Source organism: Lethenteron reissneri, chromosome 57 (assembly GCF_015708825.2).
Source record: "Lethenteron reissneri isolate LAM-NWPU_2019-01 chromosome 57, ASM1570882v1, whole genome shotgun sequence".
Classification (NCBI taxonomy): Eukaryota; Metazoa; Chordata; class Hyperoartia; order Petromyzontiformes; family Petromyzontidae; genus Lethenteron; species Lethenteron reissneri.
In genome coordinates, this window is record NC_083835.1 from 1,264,326 (window position 1) to 1,285,513 (window position 21,188).

Genomic DNA, 21,188 nt, shown 5'->3' on the forward strand with positions numbered 1-21,188 from the left:
ATGTTGAGAACTCGGTCTACCAGACTGACTCTTAAATCCCTTAGCACTGTGTCCAATCACCATGCAACCCACTCACCCACTCACACACTCACTCACCTACCCACCTATTCACCCACGCACTGGGTAGACAAAGGCGGTCGGGCGCGGTGCTGGCCACCCACGCCCTCGGTCTCTCATAGGTGCCACTCGCGAACAGCACTCACACCCAACAGTCTGCTGAGGCTCCACGTGGGGACCGTTGTCTTTGCTGTGACCCGCCCCAGGTTGCTACCGCTTGTGCCATGCCTTCCGCTCCTATGACATGGACGTGGAGCAGTGCCTGCTAGAGTCCCTGCCGCTGGGCCAGCGGCAGCGGCTGGTGCGGAGGGCTCGCTGCGCCCAGCTGCACGCCTACTACCAGCGCGAGCGCGAGCTGCGGCGGCACGGCGGCCGCGGTGGGGCCGGCGGTGAGGCCGGCGGTGGGGCCGGCGGTGGGGCCGGCGGTGGGGCCGGAGCGCCCAGGACGGGGAGGAGCGCCGGCGGGCGCCGGACCGTGGCGCGAGCGGCGTTCGGCCGCCTGGAGATGCTGCACGACGCCATCCTGCAGCACGACGATAAGGAGGGTACGTCACTCGCTCGCTCGCTCGGTCGGTCACTAGGTCGGTCACTCGCTCGCTCGGTCACTCAGTCGGTCATCGGTCACTCGGTCGCTCGCTCGCTCGGTCACTCGCTCGATCGCTCAGTCGGTCGCTCGCTCGCTCGTTCACTCGGTCGCTCGATCGGTCGCTCGATCGGTCACTCGGTCGCTCGCTCGGTCGGTCACTCGCTCTGTCACTCGGCCGCTTGCTCGCTCAGTCACTCGCTCGGTCGCCCGGTCGCCCGTTCGCTCGGTCGGCAACCAACCGCGCTCCCTGGGGCGCACCGCCCCTCGTGACCGGATAACGAGGAGCTGTCTCAGCTGTCAGTGATCATTGGCGTCGTCGTGGAGGATTTTAATAACTTCATGAACGTATATACTGTATATAATACTTTGTAATTGTGTAAATAACTTCATAAATATATAAGGAATGTATGTCTTCTGCGCGACGATGTTCGTGATTACGTTGAGTTTTGTATTGTGAGATATTTGCGTGGAACTCGGATCCCGTAGCGTCAAGAGAGGCTTCTTGCCTTGAACGTCTGGCAGCTCGCTAGCATTGATTCAAGCGAGCCTCACTCTGCTGACGATCACTGAGCTTGAAAACCGGTCCAGCGGTTGCTTGTCTTGAGACAATGCTGCCGAATTGATGTGTTCACTGGGTCAACAACCATTACGGACCGACGTATCTGGGCCACGCCGTTTAATCACGAAAAACTATGAAAAAAAACACATCGATAACGACTTTCTTCCAATAGTATCGTTCAATTTCAAAGAGCAGCATTACACAGCGAAGCACTTTAATGTAGACTCGCACCCATGATTCATGAGGTATTTAACTGATAATAATGAACGTGATCATAACAAACACCGCTTTCATTCATAATAACTGCGCCGCTGAAAATGGTATTTATTTTTCATAATCACCGTGCAATAGTGAATGCTGGAATTAATCTAATCGCTAATTAATTACCAAAAAAAGATGCGGGGCAAACGAGGCAAGGCTATCTCTGCCGTGGTAGCCAATGCGTTTGCTCTAATAATAATAGTAGTAGTAGTCGTCGTAGTTGTTATTATTCAAGTCATGGAGGTGTTTCGGAATTGCCTTTTTTTTTCACCGTGAGAGCGCCGTGTGCATAATGAGCCGACGTACACTCGGGTGATCATTCTGCTTAACTGCCTGTGTCCTGGCCTCCTCTGTGGCTCTAAGTGATTTACTGATTCCGCAATGTGGCCCCGGCGCTTAGCTACATCGGGCCTCAATTTTGCTACATCGCACGCACGCACACACGCACGCACACACACACACTCACATACACGCGCACACACGCACACACACACGCACACACACGCACGCACACGCACGCACACACGCACTCACACACGCACTCACACACGCACACACGCACATAAAGACAAAGATCCCCCGTATAGCCTTAACAGACTGTAGGGGCAAGTGCTGTTAGCGAGCACCTATGAAGGCCAGAACGGTACACGAGGGGGTGGGTGGCCAGCACCACGCCCAACCGCCTTTGTCTCCCTAGTAGCGATGTTTACACACCGCACCAGGTACTCATTTCAGGCTGAGTCGACCTAGGGGAGGCCCAGGACCGGTTCAGATAATCGTCATTGGTGTTGGCCGTGAGCGGGAATCGAACTCGGGTTGCCAGGTTCATAGCGCAGCGCGCTAACCGCTACACTACCGCTCCCCACACACGCACACACGCACACACACACACCCACACACGCACACACGCACACACGCACACACACTCACACACAGAGGGCCGCCAAAGACGCCGGCCACATTAGCATTCACGTGCACGCCACACGCTGGGATAAAACGGGCATTCGTGCGTTGCAGGCTGAAATACAAATATCTATATTAGATTTGTCTTTTTTTAATGTAACTTTATATTACGTTTATTTGGTTAACAACATTCCAACGCAGGTGTCAAGGCAGCACACAGGGAGGCAGTGTAGCCGTCTGATCACGAGAAAATAGGAAATGTGTTCTTATTGCCCAGGCGCGTTGCTCACAAAGATTGTGCTTTTAAAAAATTGGGTTAGCAAACGATTTAGATTGCGGCCACGCTTTAAAAAACTATTTTCATTTTTTTACTCTGAGCTGTTTAGCTCTTTTTCAGAAGCGGCCTTTCTACTGCAAATGATAGCTCAACTAAGTGGCTTATCATGTGGAAATGTATGGCAGCAGCCAAATAGTCTAAACGCGCGTTTCTAAATGTGGAGGGGTAAACCTGGAGAAAAATCCACGCGACCACGGGGAGAGAGAGACACGCAAACTCAAAATGTACAGCAGCAGGCGTCAAGGTCGGGATCGAACCCACGACCTCCTGCACACCAGGCGAGACAGTTCACATCTCACCACCGTTGCTAATCACAGCACCCATGATGCGAGGCATATCAATTGCCGCCCGAAATCCATCCATGACATATTTACCCCCCAAACAAATGGAGTACTGGGGAACGCGTCACCCAGTGAATGGGGCCCCCATGGGCGAATGAACGTCCGGGCAAGGCCGCATCGCGAGATACACCCAGCGATCGAGGGGAAGGAACACACAACTAGAAACCGCTCCACTCACGCCGCCACACGCCGCCACAGACTCCGCGAGTCGAAACGGACGCGTCGGTCAGAGAGTCGGCGACGCTTTGCACGAAGATTGGCGCTCGATCGCACCGGGCGGAGCAACCAGAGGGAGTACAGCTTCGTGGTGAGATCGGAAAGGGTGGATACCTCCTCGCTCACAGCGACGGCCGAGACCAGGGGTGGAGAGCGTCTGGCCCGTGGGCCGTGTAAGGCCCGCGAAATCATTTGGTGTGGCCATGCCAAGGCAACCGCAGGTTGGACTCGAAATTCAATAAATTTAGGAACAAACGTGGAAAAGCAGTTGCGAGTAGCAACATCATTAATACCAGCTAACATCACACGCCTCACCAACTAGATGCAGTTCCAGCCGTCACATTAGGGGTGAGTTAATTAAATGTTTGACGAAACATAACAGGCACATTTTTAAGTTGATAATTTTGTATGGCCCGGGAATGATGTTATAAATATCCAAATGGCCTTTGGCAGAAAAAAGGTTCCCCACCCCTGGTCTAGACGGACGGCCACTGGCCACACTTTATTACCCCGCCTGGGCAGTTCGCGTGGAGGTGACGGACGGTTTCTGGCGATGTCCGCGTGTCACCTGCCACACAGTGGCCACTTAAAGACCTTTTGGTATCGTTTCATTGTGCACATTAAATCCAAGGAATTCAGCTTTAACCCCTTAGCCACCCTATCCACTTCCAGAGTCCTGAATCATGAGAATGAGTTCAATTTCCGTTCTTATTGTTGCCGTTACTGTGGGCCCTTTAAAGACGGAGTGAATCACGCGAACCTCCGAATCTGCATTGCCACCCAACTTGTGCATAGACGATGGTTTGGCTTGAAGGGAATTCACGTCCCACAACATCCATTCCTGGACGTAACTGTGGATTGCAATCTCAACATATTGTATCTTGATCCTTCTGCTTCTGCAAGGCAGGTGCATGAATGGATGGTACAGTGGGTACGGTATCGTGCTGTGAGCCCAACCACCCGAGTTCGATTCCTGTCCACAGCTAACGATTGAGAATAGGTGTGGACTTGATAATTGGTTCTTTACCCTTCTATCTGGCAACAAAACTGACACCTTTTTGCAAGGAGTCATGTTTGCATAGACCGTATTATGACGGCAGGTATTGCGGTCTATGCAAACATGACTCCTTGCAAAAAGGTGTCAGTTTTGTTGCCAGATAGAAGGGTAAAGAACCAATTATCATATTTTTACTGGCAAATGAGGTCCCCATAGGTGTGGACTTGTTATTTATTTATTTACCTGCACAGGTGAGGGCACGGTGAATGGCAGTAAATCGCCTGCACGTCAATGTCTCTGTAAGCCATCATCGGCGTCATCATTTGGACTTGTTTTAGTATCATTCACGAAGTCACTGAGCCAGGCCATGTGCGTCTAAACATGATTTTTTGTTTTATTTGACACAGGCGGTAAAACGCACAAACATCTGGAGTTGTTGTTGTTTTCAGTCACCGAGAGGGTTTATCCTCGCCGGAGATCGACGCCAATTAAGCACGCACGCATACACGGCTGTAAAATAACAACAACAGCAACAACAGCAACAACCCCCCACGTGCATCCGTGAGGAATTGCCACGATGAAACGATTCGTTTCAATGTTTCGCCAGACAAGAATCCGAAAGCGCGTCGGAGAAGCCGCTGCAACCGCGACGAACCCGTGCCAGCAACACATTTGCTCTCACGTAGAAAGAAACAAAATAGAAAAAAATGAAATGCAACACCGCCGGTGATACGAAATCCCATCGCAACGGGGGAAAACGCGTGCAGGCTGGAAACAAATCGAGTGAACGTGGCGTGAGCACGCACGGTGGGAGCCGTGCATCCCTGCCGATTGCGAGCAGCACACCTTTGCGTGTTAAATCTGTTAGGTTTGTTGGTCCCAGCCTTCTTAAGTCTATTCCGATTAAAGGCTTGCAGCCTACATTTGTTGATTGCGTCGCAAAATCACGTTGAAAGAGAGATGACACTCCAGAGGGCGACAAGGTGGTGGCGTGGTGGTGAAGCTCGTGCCGCACAGCAACAAGCAACTGGGTTCAATTACAGACTCGGGCGACTTTCTGTGTGGAATTCTCCCCCAGTTCTGCAATGTGTGTGAGTATGTGAGTGTGTGAGTATGTATGTGAGTGTGTGAGTATGTGAGTGTGTGAGTATGTGAGTGTGTGAGTATGTGAGTGTGTGAGTGTGTGAGTGTGTGAGTATGTGAGTGTGTGAGTGTATATGTGAGTGTGTGAGTGTGTGAGTATGTGAGTATGTGAGTGTGTGAGTATATGAGTGTGTGAGTGTGTTAGTGTGTATGTGAGTGTGTGAGTGTGTATGTGAGTGTGTGAGTGTGTATGTGAGTGTGTGAGTGTGTATGTGAGTATGTGTGTGTGAGTGTGTGAGTGTGTTTGTGAGTGTGTGAGTGTGTATGTGAGTGTGTGAGTGAGTATGTGAGTATGTGTGTGTGAGTGTGTGAGTGTGTGCGTGGGGAGTGGTAGTGTAGTGGTTAGCGTGCTGCGCTGTGAACCTAGCGACCGGGGTTCGATTCCCGCGGTCAACACCAGTGACGATTATCTGAATCGATCCTGGGCTTCCCCTCGGTCGACTCAGCCACAAATCAGTACCTTGTGGGGTGTGTGTGGTGCTGGCCACCCACCCCTTGTGTACTGTGCCGGCCTTCATAGGTGCTCGCTAACAGCACTTGCCAAACAGTCTCTTAAGGCTATACGGGGGAGCTTTGTCTTTGTGTGCATGTGGCGTTGCATGTTCTCTCGCTGTCCTGAATGGGAGTTCTGAGTTTTCTGGTTTCTTCCTGTAGCAAAATAAACACATTCACAATGTTATTGGTATTGGCCAAACATCCCGATGCTGAAACATTACCTTTAAATCACTCATTTGGGGTTACACACCAACATCACCACCTTCTGCGAGAGAAAAAAAAACTTAACCGAGACCCTCGTGAAAAAAGTCTCGAGACTCAGCAGAGGCTTTCCTGGGTTAACACAATATTTCTTGAGAGACATTTCATCGTTCACAGCCTTATCCAACTGTCAGCAAACTCCTTTATCTCGGTCAAATGCCTTTTCATGTTTATAGGCATAAGCCCCATCTGTCAGCCCCCATTGGCTGCTCCGTCGGCAGATGCGCTATTAATTAGAAGTGCAGATAGATACGATTGTGAACGCAAGTCAAATTAAACCAGCTCACAGCAAGTGCATTGCAGTGTTATGATTATTTGTAGTGAATTTCAACTTGGCTCACAGTTACATCAGTGCGTAGTCGCCGTCGTTGTTGTCTTGAACGCGTCTCTCGGATGGCATTCCACCACGTGCCCTCCTGTTAGTGTTCATCGCTAAGATGTCTCAGATGGTGTGTCTGCCCCCTGGTCCACGTGTTCCCTTCAGTGTCCCTCAGTGTGGACCGAGTGTGGTGCGAGTTTTGGTACCAGGCGCGCATCTCCCCGTGCTTATTTGCGTACTTCTCAGTGTTTGTTCGTCTTGTCAATCTTCAGATCCATGTCATAGCTGTCAGTGTGCACTGGTTGAAAATATATCCTTAAGATACATTCCCGCAGACAGAAAAAGGCTACAAAATAACGGATTAATTCCCACACATGCTATTTAGTGGTTTTCGTAGAAGCTCGAGAAATATGTTTTGTATAAGCGTCCTTGATTACCCAATAAGCCCTGAGTCTCAAGACTCATTTTCATGGCCATCTTGTCAGGTTTTGACAGTCGAAGTAATGTTCCCTTGAATCACCCCAATTCAATAATTTCAGGATAATTTTTTGCTAGCAATAGGATGTTTGCCCGACACGAAATACATTGCATGGGGGCAGGTTAGCTATTGGAAGAAAGCGGAGAATCCGAAGGGGAAGAACGCACAAGCACAGTGCCACCCTGTAACATAATTGGTGAATCGATGAAGAGCAATTGCGTGCCACCGAAGTCGTTATGATGAGCAGTGGAGAGACACAGAGAAAGAGAGAGAGACTGAACAGTCTGAATTGGGTCAAACCAGAGCCCCGGTGTTGTGGTGCCGCGGCAGCTCGGGTCAGGGTGGAGGCCCCCGATGCGGGTCAGGAATGCATCCCGCAAAGGGAAAACCGCGACCCGAGGGTCACGCTGTGAGCGCTCGGTTTTTGTGCTCTACAATCGAGCAGAAATGAAAGAGTTTCAACACTGCCGTTGCCGGCCGCCCACACTGACTGCCATCGCTGCCACCGCTGCTCGATGGGGCACCTCCTGCCACCTCACTGATGGGTTTACAGCAGCAGCAGCGCGTCATCTATATAGAGATAGACGCAGGCCCCCCGTAAGAGCCTCAACAGACTGTTGGGGCAAGTGCTGTTAGCCAGCACCGATAAAGGCACGAATGGGTAGCCAACACCGGCCACCTTTGTCTCCCCAGTGGCGATGTTTACACACCGCACAAGGTACTCATTTGAGGCTGAGTCTACCTAGGGGAAGGCCCAGGATCGGTTCAGATAATCATCACCGCTGTTGGCCGCGAGCGGGAATCGAACTCGGGTCACAAGATTCGTAGTGTTTCGCGATAACCGATACACTACCGATCCTCATCTATACAAACAGGCACAAACACAGCTTTATATGCCCCGCTGAAGGGTGGGGGTCTAACCCACGTCCTGCGGGTCACCGGGAGGGGTGTTTGACCATACTTCACCACGTTGGTCAGTGCCTGTCAGCGAATATGCTGCCCAGGGTTGGTTCCAGATATCCCTCGCCGCCAATGTTAGCAGAAGACGTTCATCAAACTCAGGTCTCTGGGTTTTTATTGCCGTTGCCGCTCACCACCGCGCCATGGCTAAACCTCCGATCAGCACGGTCGGCTACGTACGGTGCGAAAGAAGTTCACAATACGTACGTACGTAAACAGGCTGAAGTAGAAGTTGCGTGTAATTGGGTCACGTGACGTCTGCAGCAACTGAGGTTGCTGCATCCACGACTCTTTATTAACTCTCTCGCGTTTCAAATTACGCAAAGCAAAATGTGTGCTTTTGTTCAATGTGAGTTTGGTCTAAGGAACCCACTCGAATACGATAAACATTTTTTTCTTATCATAAAATGTATGCGCTCAATAACTGATCGTATAAATGTCAGCGAACACGAGATGCCACGATTGCTATGTTGCTCCTCGTGCCTCTGCGTCATTGTCTCTCGTTACGAGTGAGCGGATAGCGTGCGGTGGGAGCGTTACAAGTTGAAATCATTATTAATTATTGTGATGTCCCTGCAAGAGAGAGCACGGGGTGAAAGGTTCACAGATGAAGGGGAATCCTCTTTGGAATTGCAAATTACCATTCAAAGCACACACATTATACGCTGGCCACAGGCTTCGCTTTAGAGGGAAGGGGAAATCATCCAGAATTTCTACTGAGTTGTATTACCTCTTGAAACAAAGCACTGACATTTGCATCATGAACTTGCAGGTGTGTACTGCAGACAGAGGCCCAGGCGTGGGTGATCCTCCGATTCGTCTCTTCTACGTTCCCAGTAGTCGCGCTTGGCCAGGAGGCTGCAGTGGAGCATTCGGTGTGTGGTGCGGTAACTCCGCTCCACTCACCACGCCTGATTTAAGCAAATTTGTGAAAATGCACATGGGACTGGCAAACTATGATTGCCCTTGGCCCGAAATGTGCGGGAGATTCATGGGCGTGAAAATTGTCCTTGAAATCTTCAAATTGAAAGAAAGATGACCTTCCAGCAACACTGAATGACAAGATAGCACATGTCAGGCACACTGGGATCTGGTGTGTGTTGGTTTCACAGCACTATCACCCTCGCTGGGCCTATTTATGGATCCAATTGCTAAAAAAAAATTCAAACATTATTTGCGAATGCAGGAAGAGAATTAAATCTAAATTGCTGACATTATTCCAATCTAATTGTTTTGTTAAACAGATACTCGACGTGAATTGGTTCTCACCTGCTGATAAACACTTTGATATTTAGCGCCGGCATTTGTATCGGTTTTGTAATAATTCCCTCCGCCCCGATTTTTATTTACGTTCACCGTTGTATATTTGCTATTTTCTATAATTTCATTTTAAAAAATCTGTTTTTTTCTTACGTTGTTGTTAGGGTTGGATATATCAGTTTTAAAGGCTGTAGTTATGGCCCCTGTTTGCATGAGTGTTATTGGTTCGTGTTCAGTCATTTTCAATAACAAAAAAAAACGATCACGTGCACAAATGATTTGGCTGAGGAAGTGAATTCCCCATCAATGGAAGTGACAAGACGAGTGTAAAGATATGAATTGAATATGGCGTTCTGATTGGGAGCCCTTCCAGCTAAATCTATCTTCCTATCCATTTAAATTTAGCAGAAACAGTTCTCTCTCTCTCTCACAGCAGCATGAAATGAAATATCTATATAAGATACGTAAATATTCACCCCTATTGAAATCCATCGCTTTCGCAAATTCTGTACGACTTTACGTCAATCTGTTGCTGTATGATGTCTTCACCACGCCCGTGTCATCACGTGGGTAGATTGACCATACTTCACCACGCTAGCCAGTGGAGGTCGGTGCTGGTTGGTGAAGGGTGGGGGGGGACTCGTGACCGGTTCGGATATCACTCACCGCCGGTGTTGGCCAAACTCAGGTCGCCGCGTTCGTAGCGCAGCGCACTAGCCACTGCGCTTGTTATAGCTCTGCAAAATGTAAGGTTCAGCCTGTTGTGAGTCTGATCTCACTCTCGTACGCTGAGCAGGTGTGAAAGTGCTGGCCTCTACTGCTTGCGTGGATCTCAGAGGTAGCTCTGTGATCTCCGCTTCCGTGGGCCGTTCTGCGACGCGAAGGGCTTGCAGCCTGCTGTGCGAGAAGTCCGAAAGGATGCTGCGTCTCCCTGACGCGACGCCGACATCGCAGTCAGGACACGACTGGGGGTGGAAGAAAATTCACGACAACAAAAATCGCGGACAAATGCGGCTCGCCGTGAACCGACACAACTTACCGCCGCACGCTCGCGCTTGACGATCGGGCGCGCGCACGCTGACCGCTGCAGCATCGAGATCGCTGCTAAGTAAACACGTGGCGTTTTGATTTTGGACAGGTGGCGATCGGGATTTCACAGCAGGGCAGTGAGCGAGCGAGCGAGCGAGGAGGTTCGATCGAGGTGGGGGCGGTTGGGGGTCGTTTGGCCGGTGGGTGACGGACAGGGGCCGCGCTGGGCCGGGCCCTGTTGTCACGTCTCTCTTCCCGAAGTCACGACGATCGGTCCAACAGCCGCCTGTGCGTGGGGCTGGACACCCACACCCCCCCCCCCTCGTGTGCCGTGTCGGCCTTCATAGGTGCTACTGGCGAACAGCACTTGCACCCACCAGTCTGTCAAAGCTGTGCGGTGGATCGTTGTCTTCTTTGTTGTGTGTGTATTGTGGAGTGTGTTGTGGTGTGCGTGTGTCGGGAGCGGTTGTGTCGCGGTCAGCGCGCCGCGCCACGAACCCGGCGACACGGGTTCGATTCCCGTTCACAGCCAGCACCAGTGACGATTATCTGAACCGGTGTTGGGCCACCCCTAGGTCGATTCAGCCTCAAATGAGTACCTTGTGCGGCGTGTAAACATCGCCACTGGGGAGACAAATGCGGTTGGCCGTGGTGCTGGTCATCTACCCCCTCGTGTACCGTGCCGGCTTTCATAGGTGCTCGCTAACAGCACCTGCCCCTACAGTCTGTTAAGGCTACACGGGGGATATTTCATTCGTCTCCATGGCAATGGAAAAGCAGCAGTATGTGTCACTTTCATTCTGATAGCGTTGGCTCGTCAGGTAGCTTAGCTTGCGACATTTAAATCCCGGCAGTTGTGGAGTCATTTTGAAAGGGTTGATTTGAAAGTGTAACATGTGGTCCAAGGGAAGGCTATTTTATCACATTGTACAGAGCCAGACTCCGCAACTTTGGAAATTGCAATGTAATAGTAAGAGAACAAACATATTGTTTACTCGTTTCTACGCAATTACTGTCACTCGAGTCAGTCTACCAAGAGACGTAACGAATCTCAGTTGGCCACCATCTGGTTAAGTAACCCCCAATTAAATTGTCTTAAACTGCGAAACATTTAAAGCTTCACATCGTGAGAAACTTAGGACGTGTGAGTGTGTTTCATTTTTTGAAATTATGGTGAACGACAAGAATCCATTTAGCATTCAGATTGCCAAAATTGGCTGTAATTATTGAACCTAAACCAACCCGATATGAGACGCTGATTTCGGCTGTTCATTCATTTACAGTCCAACTGCTTTCTGGACAATCTCTGACCCCCTATCTCGAATATCGGTCAGCCCGTTCGTCTCCCTCATTGAAGCAGCCCACGTGGAGTAGCATTGCCCTCTTTCGCAACGGGCGATTTGGTTACATCACGAACAATTGAAAGTGCACAGTATTTAAACAAAGCATATAAACGTGACGAATCTGAACTCAGTTCACAAATTATCTGATGATGCCGAGTTAGCAGTTGGGGCATCAGCAAAAAAAATTTTACTATCGTTCACTCGGATGTGATATGAGGAATGGCTGCGATGACCTGTGGATTCATTGTGCAGTTAGAATTTTTAAGCGGGGCTGAGGTTCAGCGACTGGTGGCGCGGAATGGGGGGGGGCATAGCCCCCAACAGTCCCCACCCCTCACCCCCGACACTACAGGGGGCACTCAGGGACACTTGGAAGTGGATGGTTAAGCCTTAGTAATGCTCTGTATGGGCCCAGACTTGCCACACACACCACTGGCCTATCCATTCACGTAATATGAAATATGTTGTTATTGTTAAGTTACTGCTGGGTGGCTGAATTAGCGAGTGTGTGGCAAAAACTTGGGCTAACGTAGGGGCATTACGAAAGCTCAACCGTCCACCTTTAATGAGGCTAACGGAGGAGGGCATTTATTTGAATTACAATTAAACGTTGGGTCAAGGTGAGAGCCATTTCAGACGCAATTTGTCGGTGGCGAGAGAAACCTGCAGAGAAACAGATTGAACCCCTTGGCAGCCCTGGGACCTTAACAAATGCCATGTAGCTTGCAGAGACATTGCTTGACGTTGTTAATTTGTTGTTGTTGTTGTTGCTGAAATTACGCCGTTTCCCCATCACCACGTGACTCTGGCACACGGTGATATACCAGCCAAATATCACATCGCTCCATTACTCATAGTGGCACAACAATTATAAGAATAACAAACACAGTGAAAGCTAAGAAAATAATTATACCTGGACAATATTTTGGGTTAGAATTAGACACATCCAAATCATACTCTTTGGTTCTTTCGGTAAAGTCACGTAGGTATAAAATAAAATAAATTAAATCACGACGTTTCGATTGTAACACAAGCAATCATCATTAGGTACCTGATGATGATGATGACTTTACCTAAAGAACCAAAGAGTATGGATTCTTGCAGTCACGAAAACTTCAAATCTAGACATCCAAATCATGTTCATCATCAGCTATGGTAGAGCCACTGCTAGATTGAGGGCTATTCGAGTTATCATCGTCGTCATTATCATCCCTCGGGACCCTGCAATGCAATCCAGTTCCATTTTTAGACGCACGATGATCTCGCTCCATCTCCCTGGGGGTTCCCCCTCTTTAAAGCGAGACTTCTTCAATCTTTGACTGCCATTTAGCCATAAGTCTCCATCCACCAGCCGTCACACGTTCTGTCAACGTGTCCTGCACAAAGATGAAGATCCCTCGTATAGCCTTAACAGACTGCTGGGGCAAGTGTTGTTAGCGAGCACCTATGAAGGCCAGTACAGCACACGAGGGGATGCGTGGCCAACACCACGCCCGGCTGCCTTTGTCTCCCCAGTAGCGATATTTACACACCACCCCGGGTACTCATTTGAGGCTGAGTCGACCACACACACAGGCCCACGTTGACTCATTCACGTTTTACACGTCACGTGTCTCTCATTTGCCGTTCGTTCTCTGGATTTTGTCCGTGGCATTCCTTTTTTTCGTCATCTACCGCACTCCGTCTCTCATTGAAATTCAAATACTGTCACGTGTCGAGGTATGATTCTATACAAAAAAAAAAGACGCGAAAATATTTTTTTGAAGTCCTGGAGAAGAGGAGATTGGTGGTGGCGATGGAGGCGGAGGGAGGAGGTATCCATGGCGATGCGCGGCGTGGATCTCCGAGGGAGCGTTCGCCGAGTCCCAGTGCAGTGCAGTCAGAGGCCACCGCTGCAGCCGCTGCTGCGGCTGCAAGGTCACACTTCTCATTCATCACGCCATTACGCGCGCCCTAGCCACCACGTCCCGCCGTCGTTCGCCGTCGTCCCGGCAACGGGCTGACGAGGCAGTCGACCGGCGCGGGACCCCGGCGAGGCTCTGCAGGCTGCTGCTGTGTAATGTGCGGTGGCTCACGTGTCTACAACACGCGACAAGGATGAAGACCCCCCCCCCGACGCCCCACGTGTAGCCTTGACAGACTGCAGGGGCAAGTGTTGTTAGCGAGCAGCACCTATGAAGGCCGGCACGGCACACGAGGGGGTGGGTGGCCAACACCACGCCCGGCAGCCTTTGTCTCGCCAGTGACGATGTTTACGCACCGCACCAGGTACTCATTTGCGGCTGAGTCGACCTAGGGGAGGCCCAGGAATGGTTTGAATAATCGCGGCCGATGTTGACCGCGGCTGAGACGTGAATTGGCGCGGACGGGATTCGGAGGGGAGTGCACCAACCGCTGTGCTCCCAAAGACCCCGACGTACACACGCGCACACACACGCACACACACACACGCACACACTCACACATACACGCACACACACACGCACACACACGCACACACACACTCACACATACACGCGCACACACGCACACACACACGCGCACACACGCGCACGCACACAGACGCACGCACACACGCACACACACGCGCACACACACGCACACACACGCACACACACGCACGCACACGCACGCAGACACGGTCACACACACGCACACACACGCAGGCTCGCACGCACACACACGCTCACACTCAATACACAAACACACTATGTGATGGGGCGCATGCTTGAGCACACAAGCACCCAAATTCACATCCTCACGGGCACCACCGCGTTCGTGTTTGCCTTTGGCGCTGCACAGGCTCCCCAGTGTATTACTTGGGGGGCTGAAACAGCGTTGCTGTTCGGCATTCCGTCGGGCGTTTCCATTCCTGAAGAAGCACCCAGGATGTGTAGTGAAACGTCGGACATCGTGCCGAGCAATATGCAGCGTTACCCGTAACTTGCCAAGGCTGGCCCAACATTGGCATGCAGTCGAAACCGTCGCACCAACGTTGCTCCAACGTTCGACGTTTACTGTGGCGGAGAGTTCTGCAGACACGGATGCAAGCACGCGCACGCTTCAACATGTGCATGCACACACATACACACACATGTCAGCACGTTCATGCAAATATTGCGTACAGAGGCAAACACACACTCGCATGCACTTACGCATAAATACATACATGTTACGCACGCAGATACAGCACACACACACACTGCCTTAAATACACCCACGTGAACACACACACACACGTAAACACACTGAACACGTATTCTTGGGCCAACGGTTCCAACCACATGCCAACGTTTTCCCAACGTTGGCATGTTTACTGGGAATATATGAACACGAGCGCATGCAGAGACAAAGGTCCCCAATATAGCCTGAACAGACTGTTGGGACAAGTGCTGTTAGCGAGCACCTATGAAGGCCGGCAAGGCACACGAGGGGGTGGGTGGCTAGCACCACGCCCGGCCGCCTTTGTCTCCCCAGTGGCGACGTTTACACATCGCACCAGTTACTCATTTGAGGCTGAGTCGACCTAGGGGACGCCCAGGGACTGCTTTAGATAATCCTCACCGGTGTTGGCCGTGAGCGGGAATCGAACTCGGGTCGCCGGGTTCGTAGCGCAGCGTAGCGCTAATTGCTGCCCAGGGACATGCAAGCCTACACCACCTCTCACCAAGTGATGGTCCGTTTATTTTTATTCCATTCTTAGGGAATAGAGTATACAACATTGGAGATCACCATTGTGCGCATTACATCAAGGGCAGTTCAGAGTTTTCATTTTGTATTATTATTATTGATATACAATATGTGGGGGTGTAACAAATGGCATGCAATTACAACCACAGCTTTGTATTGCTATCGTATCTCAAGGCCATTGGATCTCAAGGCAGTGTGGTACGTTGCTGAATGAAGACCTCGCCACGCCGTGTCGGTAATGGGGCGTTGTGTTTGACCATACTTCACCACGCCTGTCAGTGCAGGTTATTGAAGGGGCGGGCGCAAGACCGCTTCAGATTATTACGAGCAACTGACGTTAGCCGTGAATCAAACTCACTCAACCCCTGTGCAGAATGTGCATTTGCACGCCGCTGCTGGATGAGTACCATGGGAGGGGGCAGGTTTTTGACCACAATGCACCACGCCTGTCAGCGCTGGTTGGTGCTGGCGGACAGCACGGACGCAGAAGTACAGTGCAACAATGCATGTATCTGCACTACTGCATACCGCGTAGCTCCGCAAACCCTACGACAATCCTGTATGTGCATGGTGCTCACCAATGAAAACACTCGTCCAGGCTCAGCCCGGTGAAGTTGATGGGATCGGGTGCATTCCAGGTGATTTGGTGGCAAAGCGTGTCCTGAAATAGCAGCTGTAAAATTGTGGAACAGCACACAACTTCCAGACGTCTTGCCAATTGGACAATCGCGGACACGCTGTCCCACGTACATTCTCACCACGGAGCCAATCCATGTTGGGGAGGAGGTCGATGGTTTCATTCCTTGGGCCACGCGGTGATTTCTCTTTGATTTACGGCGCGGCATCATCTGCTGTAAATGGCCGTAAGAAAAAGTGACACCATTGATCGTCAAGAGGTCGCTGCATTCCGGGCGTAACAGCCTGAAAACTGCACTTTTGGGACATACAATTGCAGTCTTTTTTTTATTGTAACGACCGCTCTGTAATTACAGGTTTTTTTTGGCAAGTTCTTGTCTCTGCGCAGCAGATGGGGGCTCCTTCCACGTGATATCCAAAGCGATGAGGTTGTGAGATCAGACTACGGGTTGATCTTGATTACATTATTGTCACGTGGACGCTACCGTGGTGCTAACGGAACGGTTAGCACCACGGGACTTGCCACCAGAGGCCGCCGGTTCGATTCTAACTCCCGGCGCGGCAGCTGAAACAATGGAGCGAGTCTTACATTTTAGTAATTGCTGCCAACTTTAATCTTTCCTTAAATATACTAAAGCAGTCTACATTATTATTGTACTTTCTTTTTATCCGAAGGCCTCGCCCATTAACCACAACAGACGCTTCTCCCTAATCGCCACAACTTTCAGACTGGTCCTATTAAAATGTGTAAATTTCCTAAATTGCTCTAAAGTGCCATTCAATAGCATTCTCTTTTACCGTGGTTCCCCAAATAAACTTGAACAATTTTGTTTGCCATCCCAGACATCCAGACGGCAATCAATAACAATGTTTCTGGACAGTGACAGCCTAGCAAGGTCGCTCATGCCTGAGCCGCTTGCCAGGCAGGCTGCAATGTCATATTATATATCAGTGTTCAGAGAATTGTAGCATTTGTTTATTGAGTTTAGACACATTTTTACGTGGGCACAACGTTCACTTTGAGGTTGAGGATTTCAAGCAATCGATAGAATTGTGAAATTGTAACGATGGCGAGAGCCAAACGCCATTTTAAATCCAATGCGTTCGGCCAAGAATCAGCGTCTCATTGTTGGGGCACTTTTCGAGATGAATTTGAATCTGGTGGGACGAGACTGCAGAATGTCGCACTTTGTCTTCCGCTTGCCGGATAATCTATAAACAGGCCCTCAATTTAATTTCCCAGTCTGCAAGCTAATAAACGAGACTTAAAATGCCATTATCCATCTTAGCCTTTGTCTTGTCAATTAAATTAACTTCACACAGTAATGGCAGCATTGATTTGTTTTACGTATTATTCTCAATTAAAGTTCGGTTTAATCTGAGCACCGGATGCTTGCTTTGTGGGTTACATCAGCCAGCAGTGATCGCCGGCTCGATCTCCCGGCGTGGCAGTCGACACAACGGGGCACGTTTCTTAAATCTCTCCCACCCCCTATGCCTACCTCTGTCCAAATCTCAAATTTCTCCCCGCCTGCAACAACGGTTAGTCGATCGCCACCGCCTGTAGTACGTTCGGTGAACGCACCTTCTTCCGAGATGTCTGGCCAGCGTGGAGGTGAAGGCCAGGTACCCACGAGAAGAGGGCCCCTCTAGAGCCCTCTGCAGCGAAGGCCCCTCCACCAGCAGTTGTGCGAGCAAGCGGTTCATTGGCCACGACGCTTTACGTGTCATGTTTTTGTAGCCGTTGACTACCAAGATACCTACCATTAGCTAAACATGAGGTAGGAACCCGGCTTATTCTCGTCCTGCGTGCGCGTCTGCGTGTGATATTAACGTGGATGTGAGCGGCGTCAGCTCGGCAGCTCTTGATGTGTCTCTGTGATTGTCCTGCGCCAAGCAGCCTCTCACTCAGGGTGTGGTTGACGCTAAGCGGGACTGTCAGCTTCTGATTTTTAGTAAAATTGCACTGGGCATTGCCATTTGCCAAGAGGCCACACATGTGGCTGTAGAGCCACCATGCCCCCCTCCCTGCTACAGGCTCAGCATCTGCGAGTCGTCGGTGTGTGAAATTGATTATAAATATAGAGGAATACCATTTCCAATGAAATGCGAGTGTTCACTTAGTAAAATTAAAATTGTGTTTCATCTTTCTCCTCGGGAATGAGACAATTATCTTAATTTGAATCTTCTTAACGTAACGAGCCTTGGAACTCTGGGAAAACCCGTGACGGATTCAAGCGTGCAGAATGCGACACGAGGGATGGAACGCGTCCACCCAGTGGTCGACGTTGCAGGTGCGAGGCGGATGCTTGCACGAGGATGGTGGCGGTGGCCTGGGAGGGCCTTCTCCAGCAGTCGATTGAGCATGGATGAGGGTGAACACTTAGACGTTGTACTCATCAAGAGCATTTACAAAAAGGACAGCGTGACTAATGATAATATTAAAATTTAAATAAATACAAATTCAAACCCACGACGTTTTGTCGTGGGGTTTAGTTTTCATTTTTATTTTTCTATCTACGTGACTTTACCGAATGAACCAAGAATATGAAAATGGGATGGTATGCCTTACAATTCATCAATAGCTTGCTCACTGTGAACAAGTCGGATGACCGTAGGCTACATTGTGTGTGTTTTCTCGCCACAGTTTTGAAGCTGCTTAAAGACTCTTTCAACCCCAACGCAAAAAACTTGAATGGAAACTCCCTGCTTCACACGGTGAGTTCGCGATGGTTGTTACCGACCGTGAGATCAGTGACAATGATCTGAACCGGTTTTGTGCTTCCCTTAGGTCGACTCAGCTTTAAACGAGTACCTTTGTGCAGTGTGTGAACATCAGCACTAGAAGGCGCCGGGCATGGTACCTGGCAAACCACCACCTAGTGTGTCATTGCGGCCTTAATAGGTGCCCGCCAACAGCACTTGCCCCAACAATCTGTTAAGACTACACGACGAATCTTAGTCATTGCTTCATATTGATATTTGAAATATCTTAACTTGAATGCGGTCTTGTCTATAAAACATGGGACGCAAATATACACAAACGTAGACGTAAATGAGCGGTCATCGGCCGTGTGTGCGGGTGCACAATTACTTTATTTGCACGTGAACGGACAAGGGAAAGGTGGCACCGTGGCGGGATTGGAGGAATCGATTTTGCGCGAAATGTCCGGGCATCATTGTAAGCCGCCCAATCATCCAACACAGAGGCCCGTGTCATCAACGTGGGAGTGGAACGGGGTGATCATGCTGCCCCAATCAAACTACAATTACAGGCGGCCGCCACTGAACAGAACGTTTTAAATCCGACCCGATAACCGTGATGACACTACCGGCCTGATGACGGCGGCCAGGTAGGACGTTGTGAGCCCTGGGCTTTAGTGAATCGTGGCAACCCACTGACAATAGCTATCTCGTGGTCTCCAATATGCGGGCCGTAATTGTTGAGAAAGATGATATTGGCTGTTGATGATAATGACAATGAGTTAATCACTACACATTATGAGGCTCAATTTGATCTTAATTTCCTCCGTAGTGTCAGGGTCAAGTGTAATGGATAGAAATGTAATAGGGAGGTGATGAAGAATAACACGTGCCGAAAGGCTAATAACTGCGCTGTTATTATTTTCTAATTTCCACTGATCAAATCACGTGGATTGTAATGCCAATGCATTGTCATTCCTCTGGTCGCCGAGATAAGAGTTACCGCGTGGCATTTCATTGACATTCGCGCGATTCTATATAAAGGATTGTTCAATAATGGCTCTTTGCAGAATGTACGTTGCTGTGTGTAATAATGCATGAAAGCGCCCCAGATTGGACGACTCCTTGTGCGGGGCTGTTCCAGTGTAGGTATAAGCCTCGTACGAGTGCAATATACATGGAGATTTCAAAATGAAGTACACGTTTTTGAGTGTGGGTGGAGAGACTGGTGAAACACCGATGAGATGGTTCTGCTCAAAAAAGGGGAGAGTCGTGAGTGCAGAGAGTACAAATAATATACATTCATTCATGACAACGTTTTTTTTTTGGTGTTTGATTGCATAAATGCAAATGTGTCGTAACCACACCTCCACCCGGTACACGTGAACGAAACGGTGTGTTGGAGCGCTAATCCACAGCATTTACAATTTGAGCATGACGCTTCGCTGTTGCTCATAACCAGCATTATGTGGCGACTGGCAGAATTGTGGATGAAGACTTTTCCACGATTTTTCACAATTATGGCAATAACCTGATCATATTCGCTGAGAATGCGATGAATTTGCCACGCGGCTCCTCTTATCCCTGACAAAAATTGCGAGCATTAAGAGGACCACTTTGCTACATTCACTCTGGGCGAATAACCACAGATAAGGGAAAGAAATAGGGCCGCGGATTACAGTAGATTTCGTTAACCCGACAGCTACCGTAGATAGGATTAGTGAGTAATAGGGCCACGGAGAGTATGATTAGCGGGTAATAGGGCCACGGATGAGAGGGGTTCTCCTATAGGGACCGTACCGGCGAACGCTCGGTCGTGCAGGAAAACACTTTGACTTTTGCTTCGAAAGAGGAAATAAAATCTGAGAGTAAGACGACGTCATGTTGAATTTACACGTGTGTAATATAATTTGGTAAGCGTGCGTCACGTCGCTTGAAATGCAATGTGGATGAATGGCTCTGATGAAAGTGTACAACACGAGGCAGAGTGGAAGCAAGAGAGATCGTTATGATGGAGACGGATTAAAAAGACAACGCGAACTAGACGGCTCGTGCGGACAGTGGCGAGGCAACGGATGCCCTCTGCGCGGAGAAATCTGGGAAGGGAACGGGCAGTGTGTGTGCCAGACACAACTGGGCATGTGGAATGAATGCAAGCACACTCGAATTGCCCCTGTCAGAATGATATTAATATCATGCCAATTTGATACAAATGCTACTACTTTTAGGCTGACGAGTGAGATAGACAATACAGAGACAAAAAATGTACTTCGTTTGGTAGAAAGAATTATGCTAGTCGCTCTCAAGGGTTATGGAGTGGCAGCTAACCAATGGAATGCCTCAAAGTAGAGATGGAGCGATGGAATCAGCACACACGTGCAAGTACCAGGTGCATTATTACATCGCATGAGCTTGACAGATTGTGATGACTGTAGGCCTTCATTCAGCGGTAGATTGATCATGGCTGATGATGATGATGATGGGTACAATTTCTATTCACTGGCTCTATTCATCTGTGCAGAGATTTGCCCATAGCAGGAAGCTGTAGCAGGAAGCTAAGGTTCCTGCTACAGAGCCCCTTCAAATAGTGGAGGATATGGGTTTTAATAATTCA

General features: G+C 49.6%; 1 protein-coding gene across 1 annotated transcript in view; it reads left to right on the plus strand.

The window, feature by feature from the left end:
• The first annotated feature begins 271 nt into the window (after positions 1 to 271).
• Positions 272 to 21,188, plus strand: part of LOC133357201 (unconventional myosin-XVI-like) — a 170,747-nt gene continuing 149,830 nt past the window's right edge. Inside the window, 2 exon segments of the mRNA XM_061575030.1 lie at positions 272 to 602; positions 18,519 to 18,589. Of these exon segments, the coding sequence (XP_061431014.1) occupies positions 302 to 602; positions 18,519 to 18,589 (372 nt within the window). The 5' untranslated portion in view covers positions 272 to 301.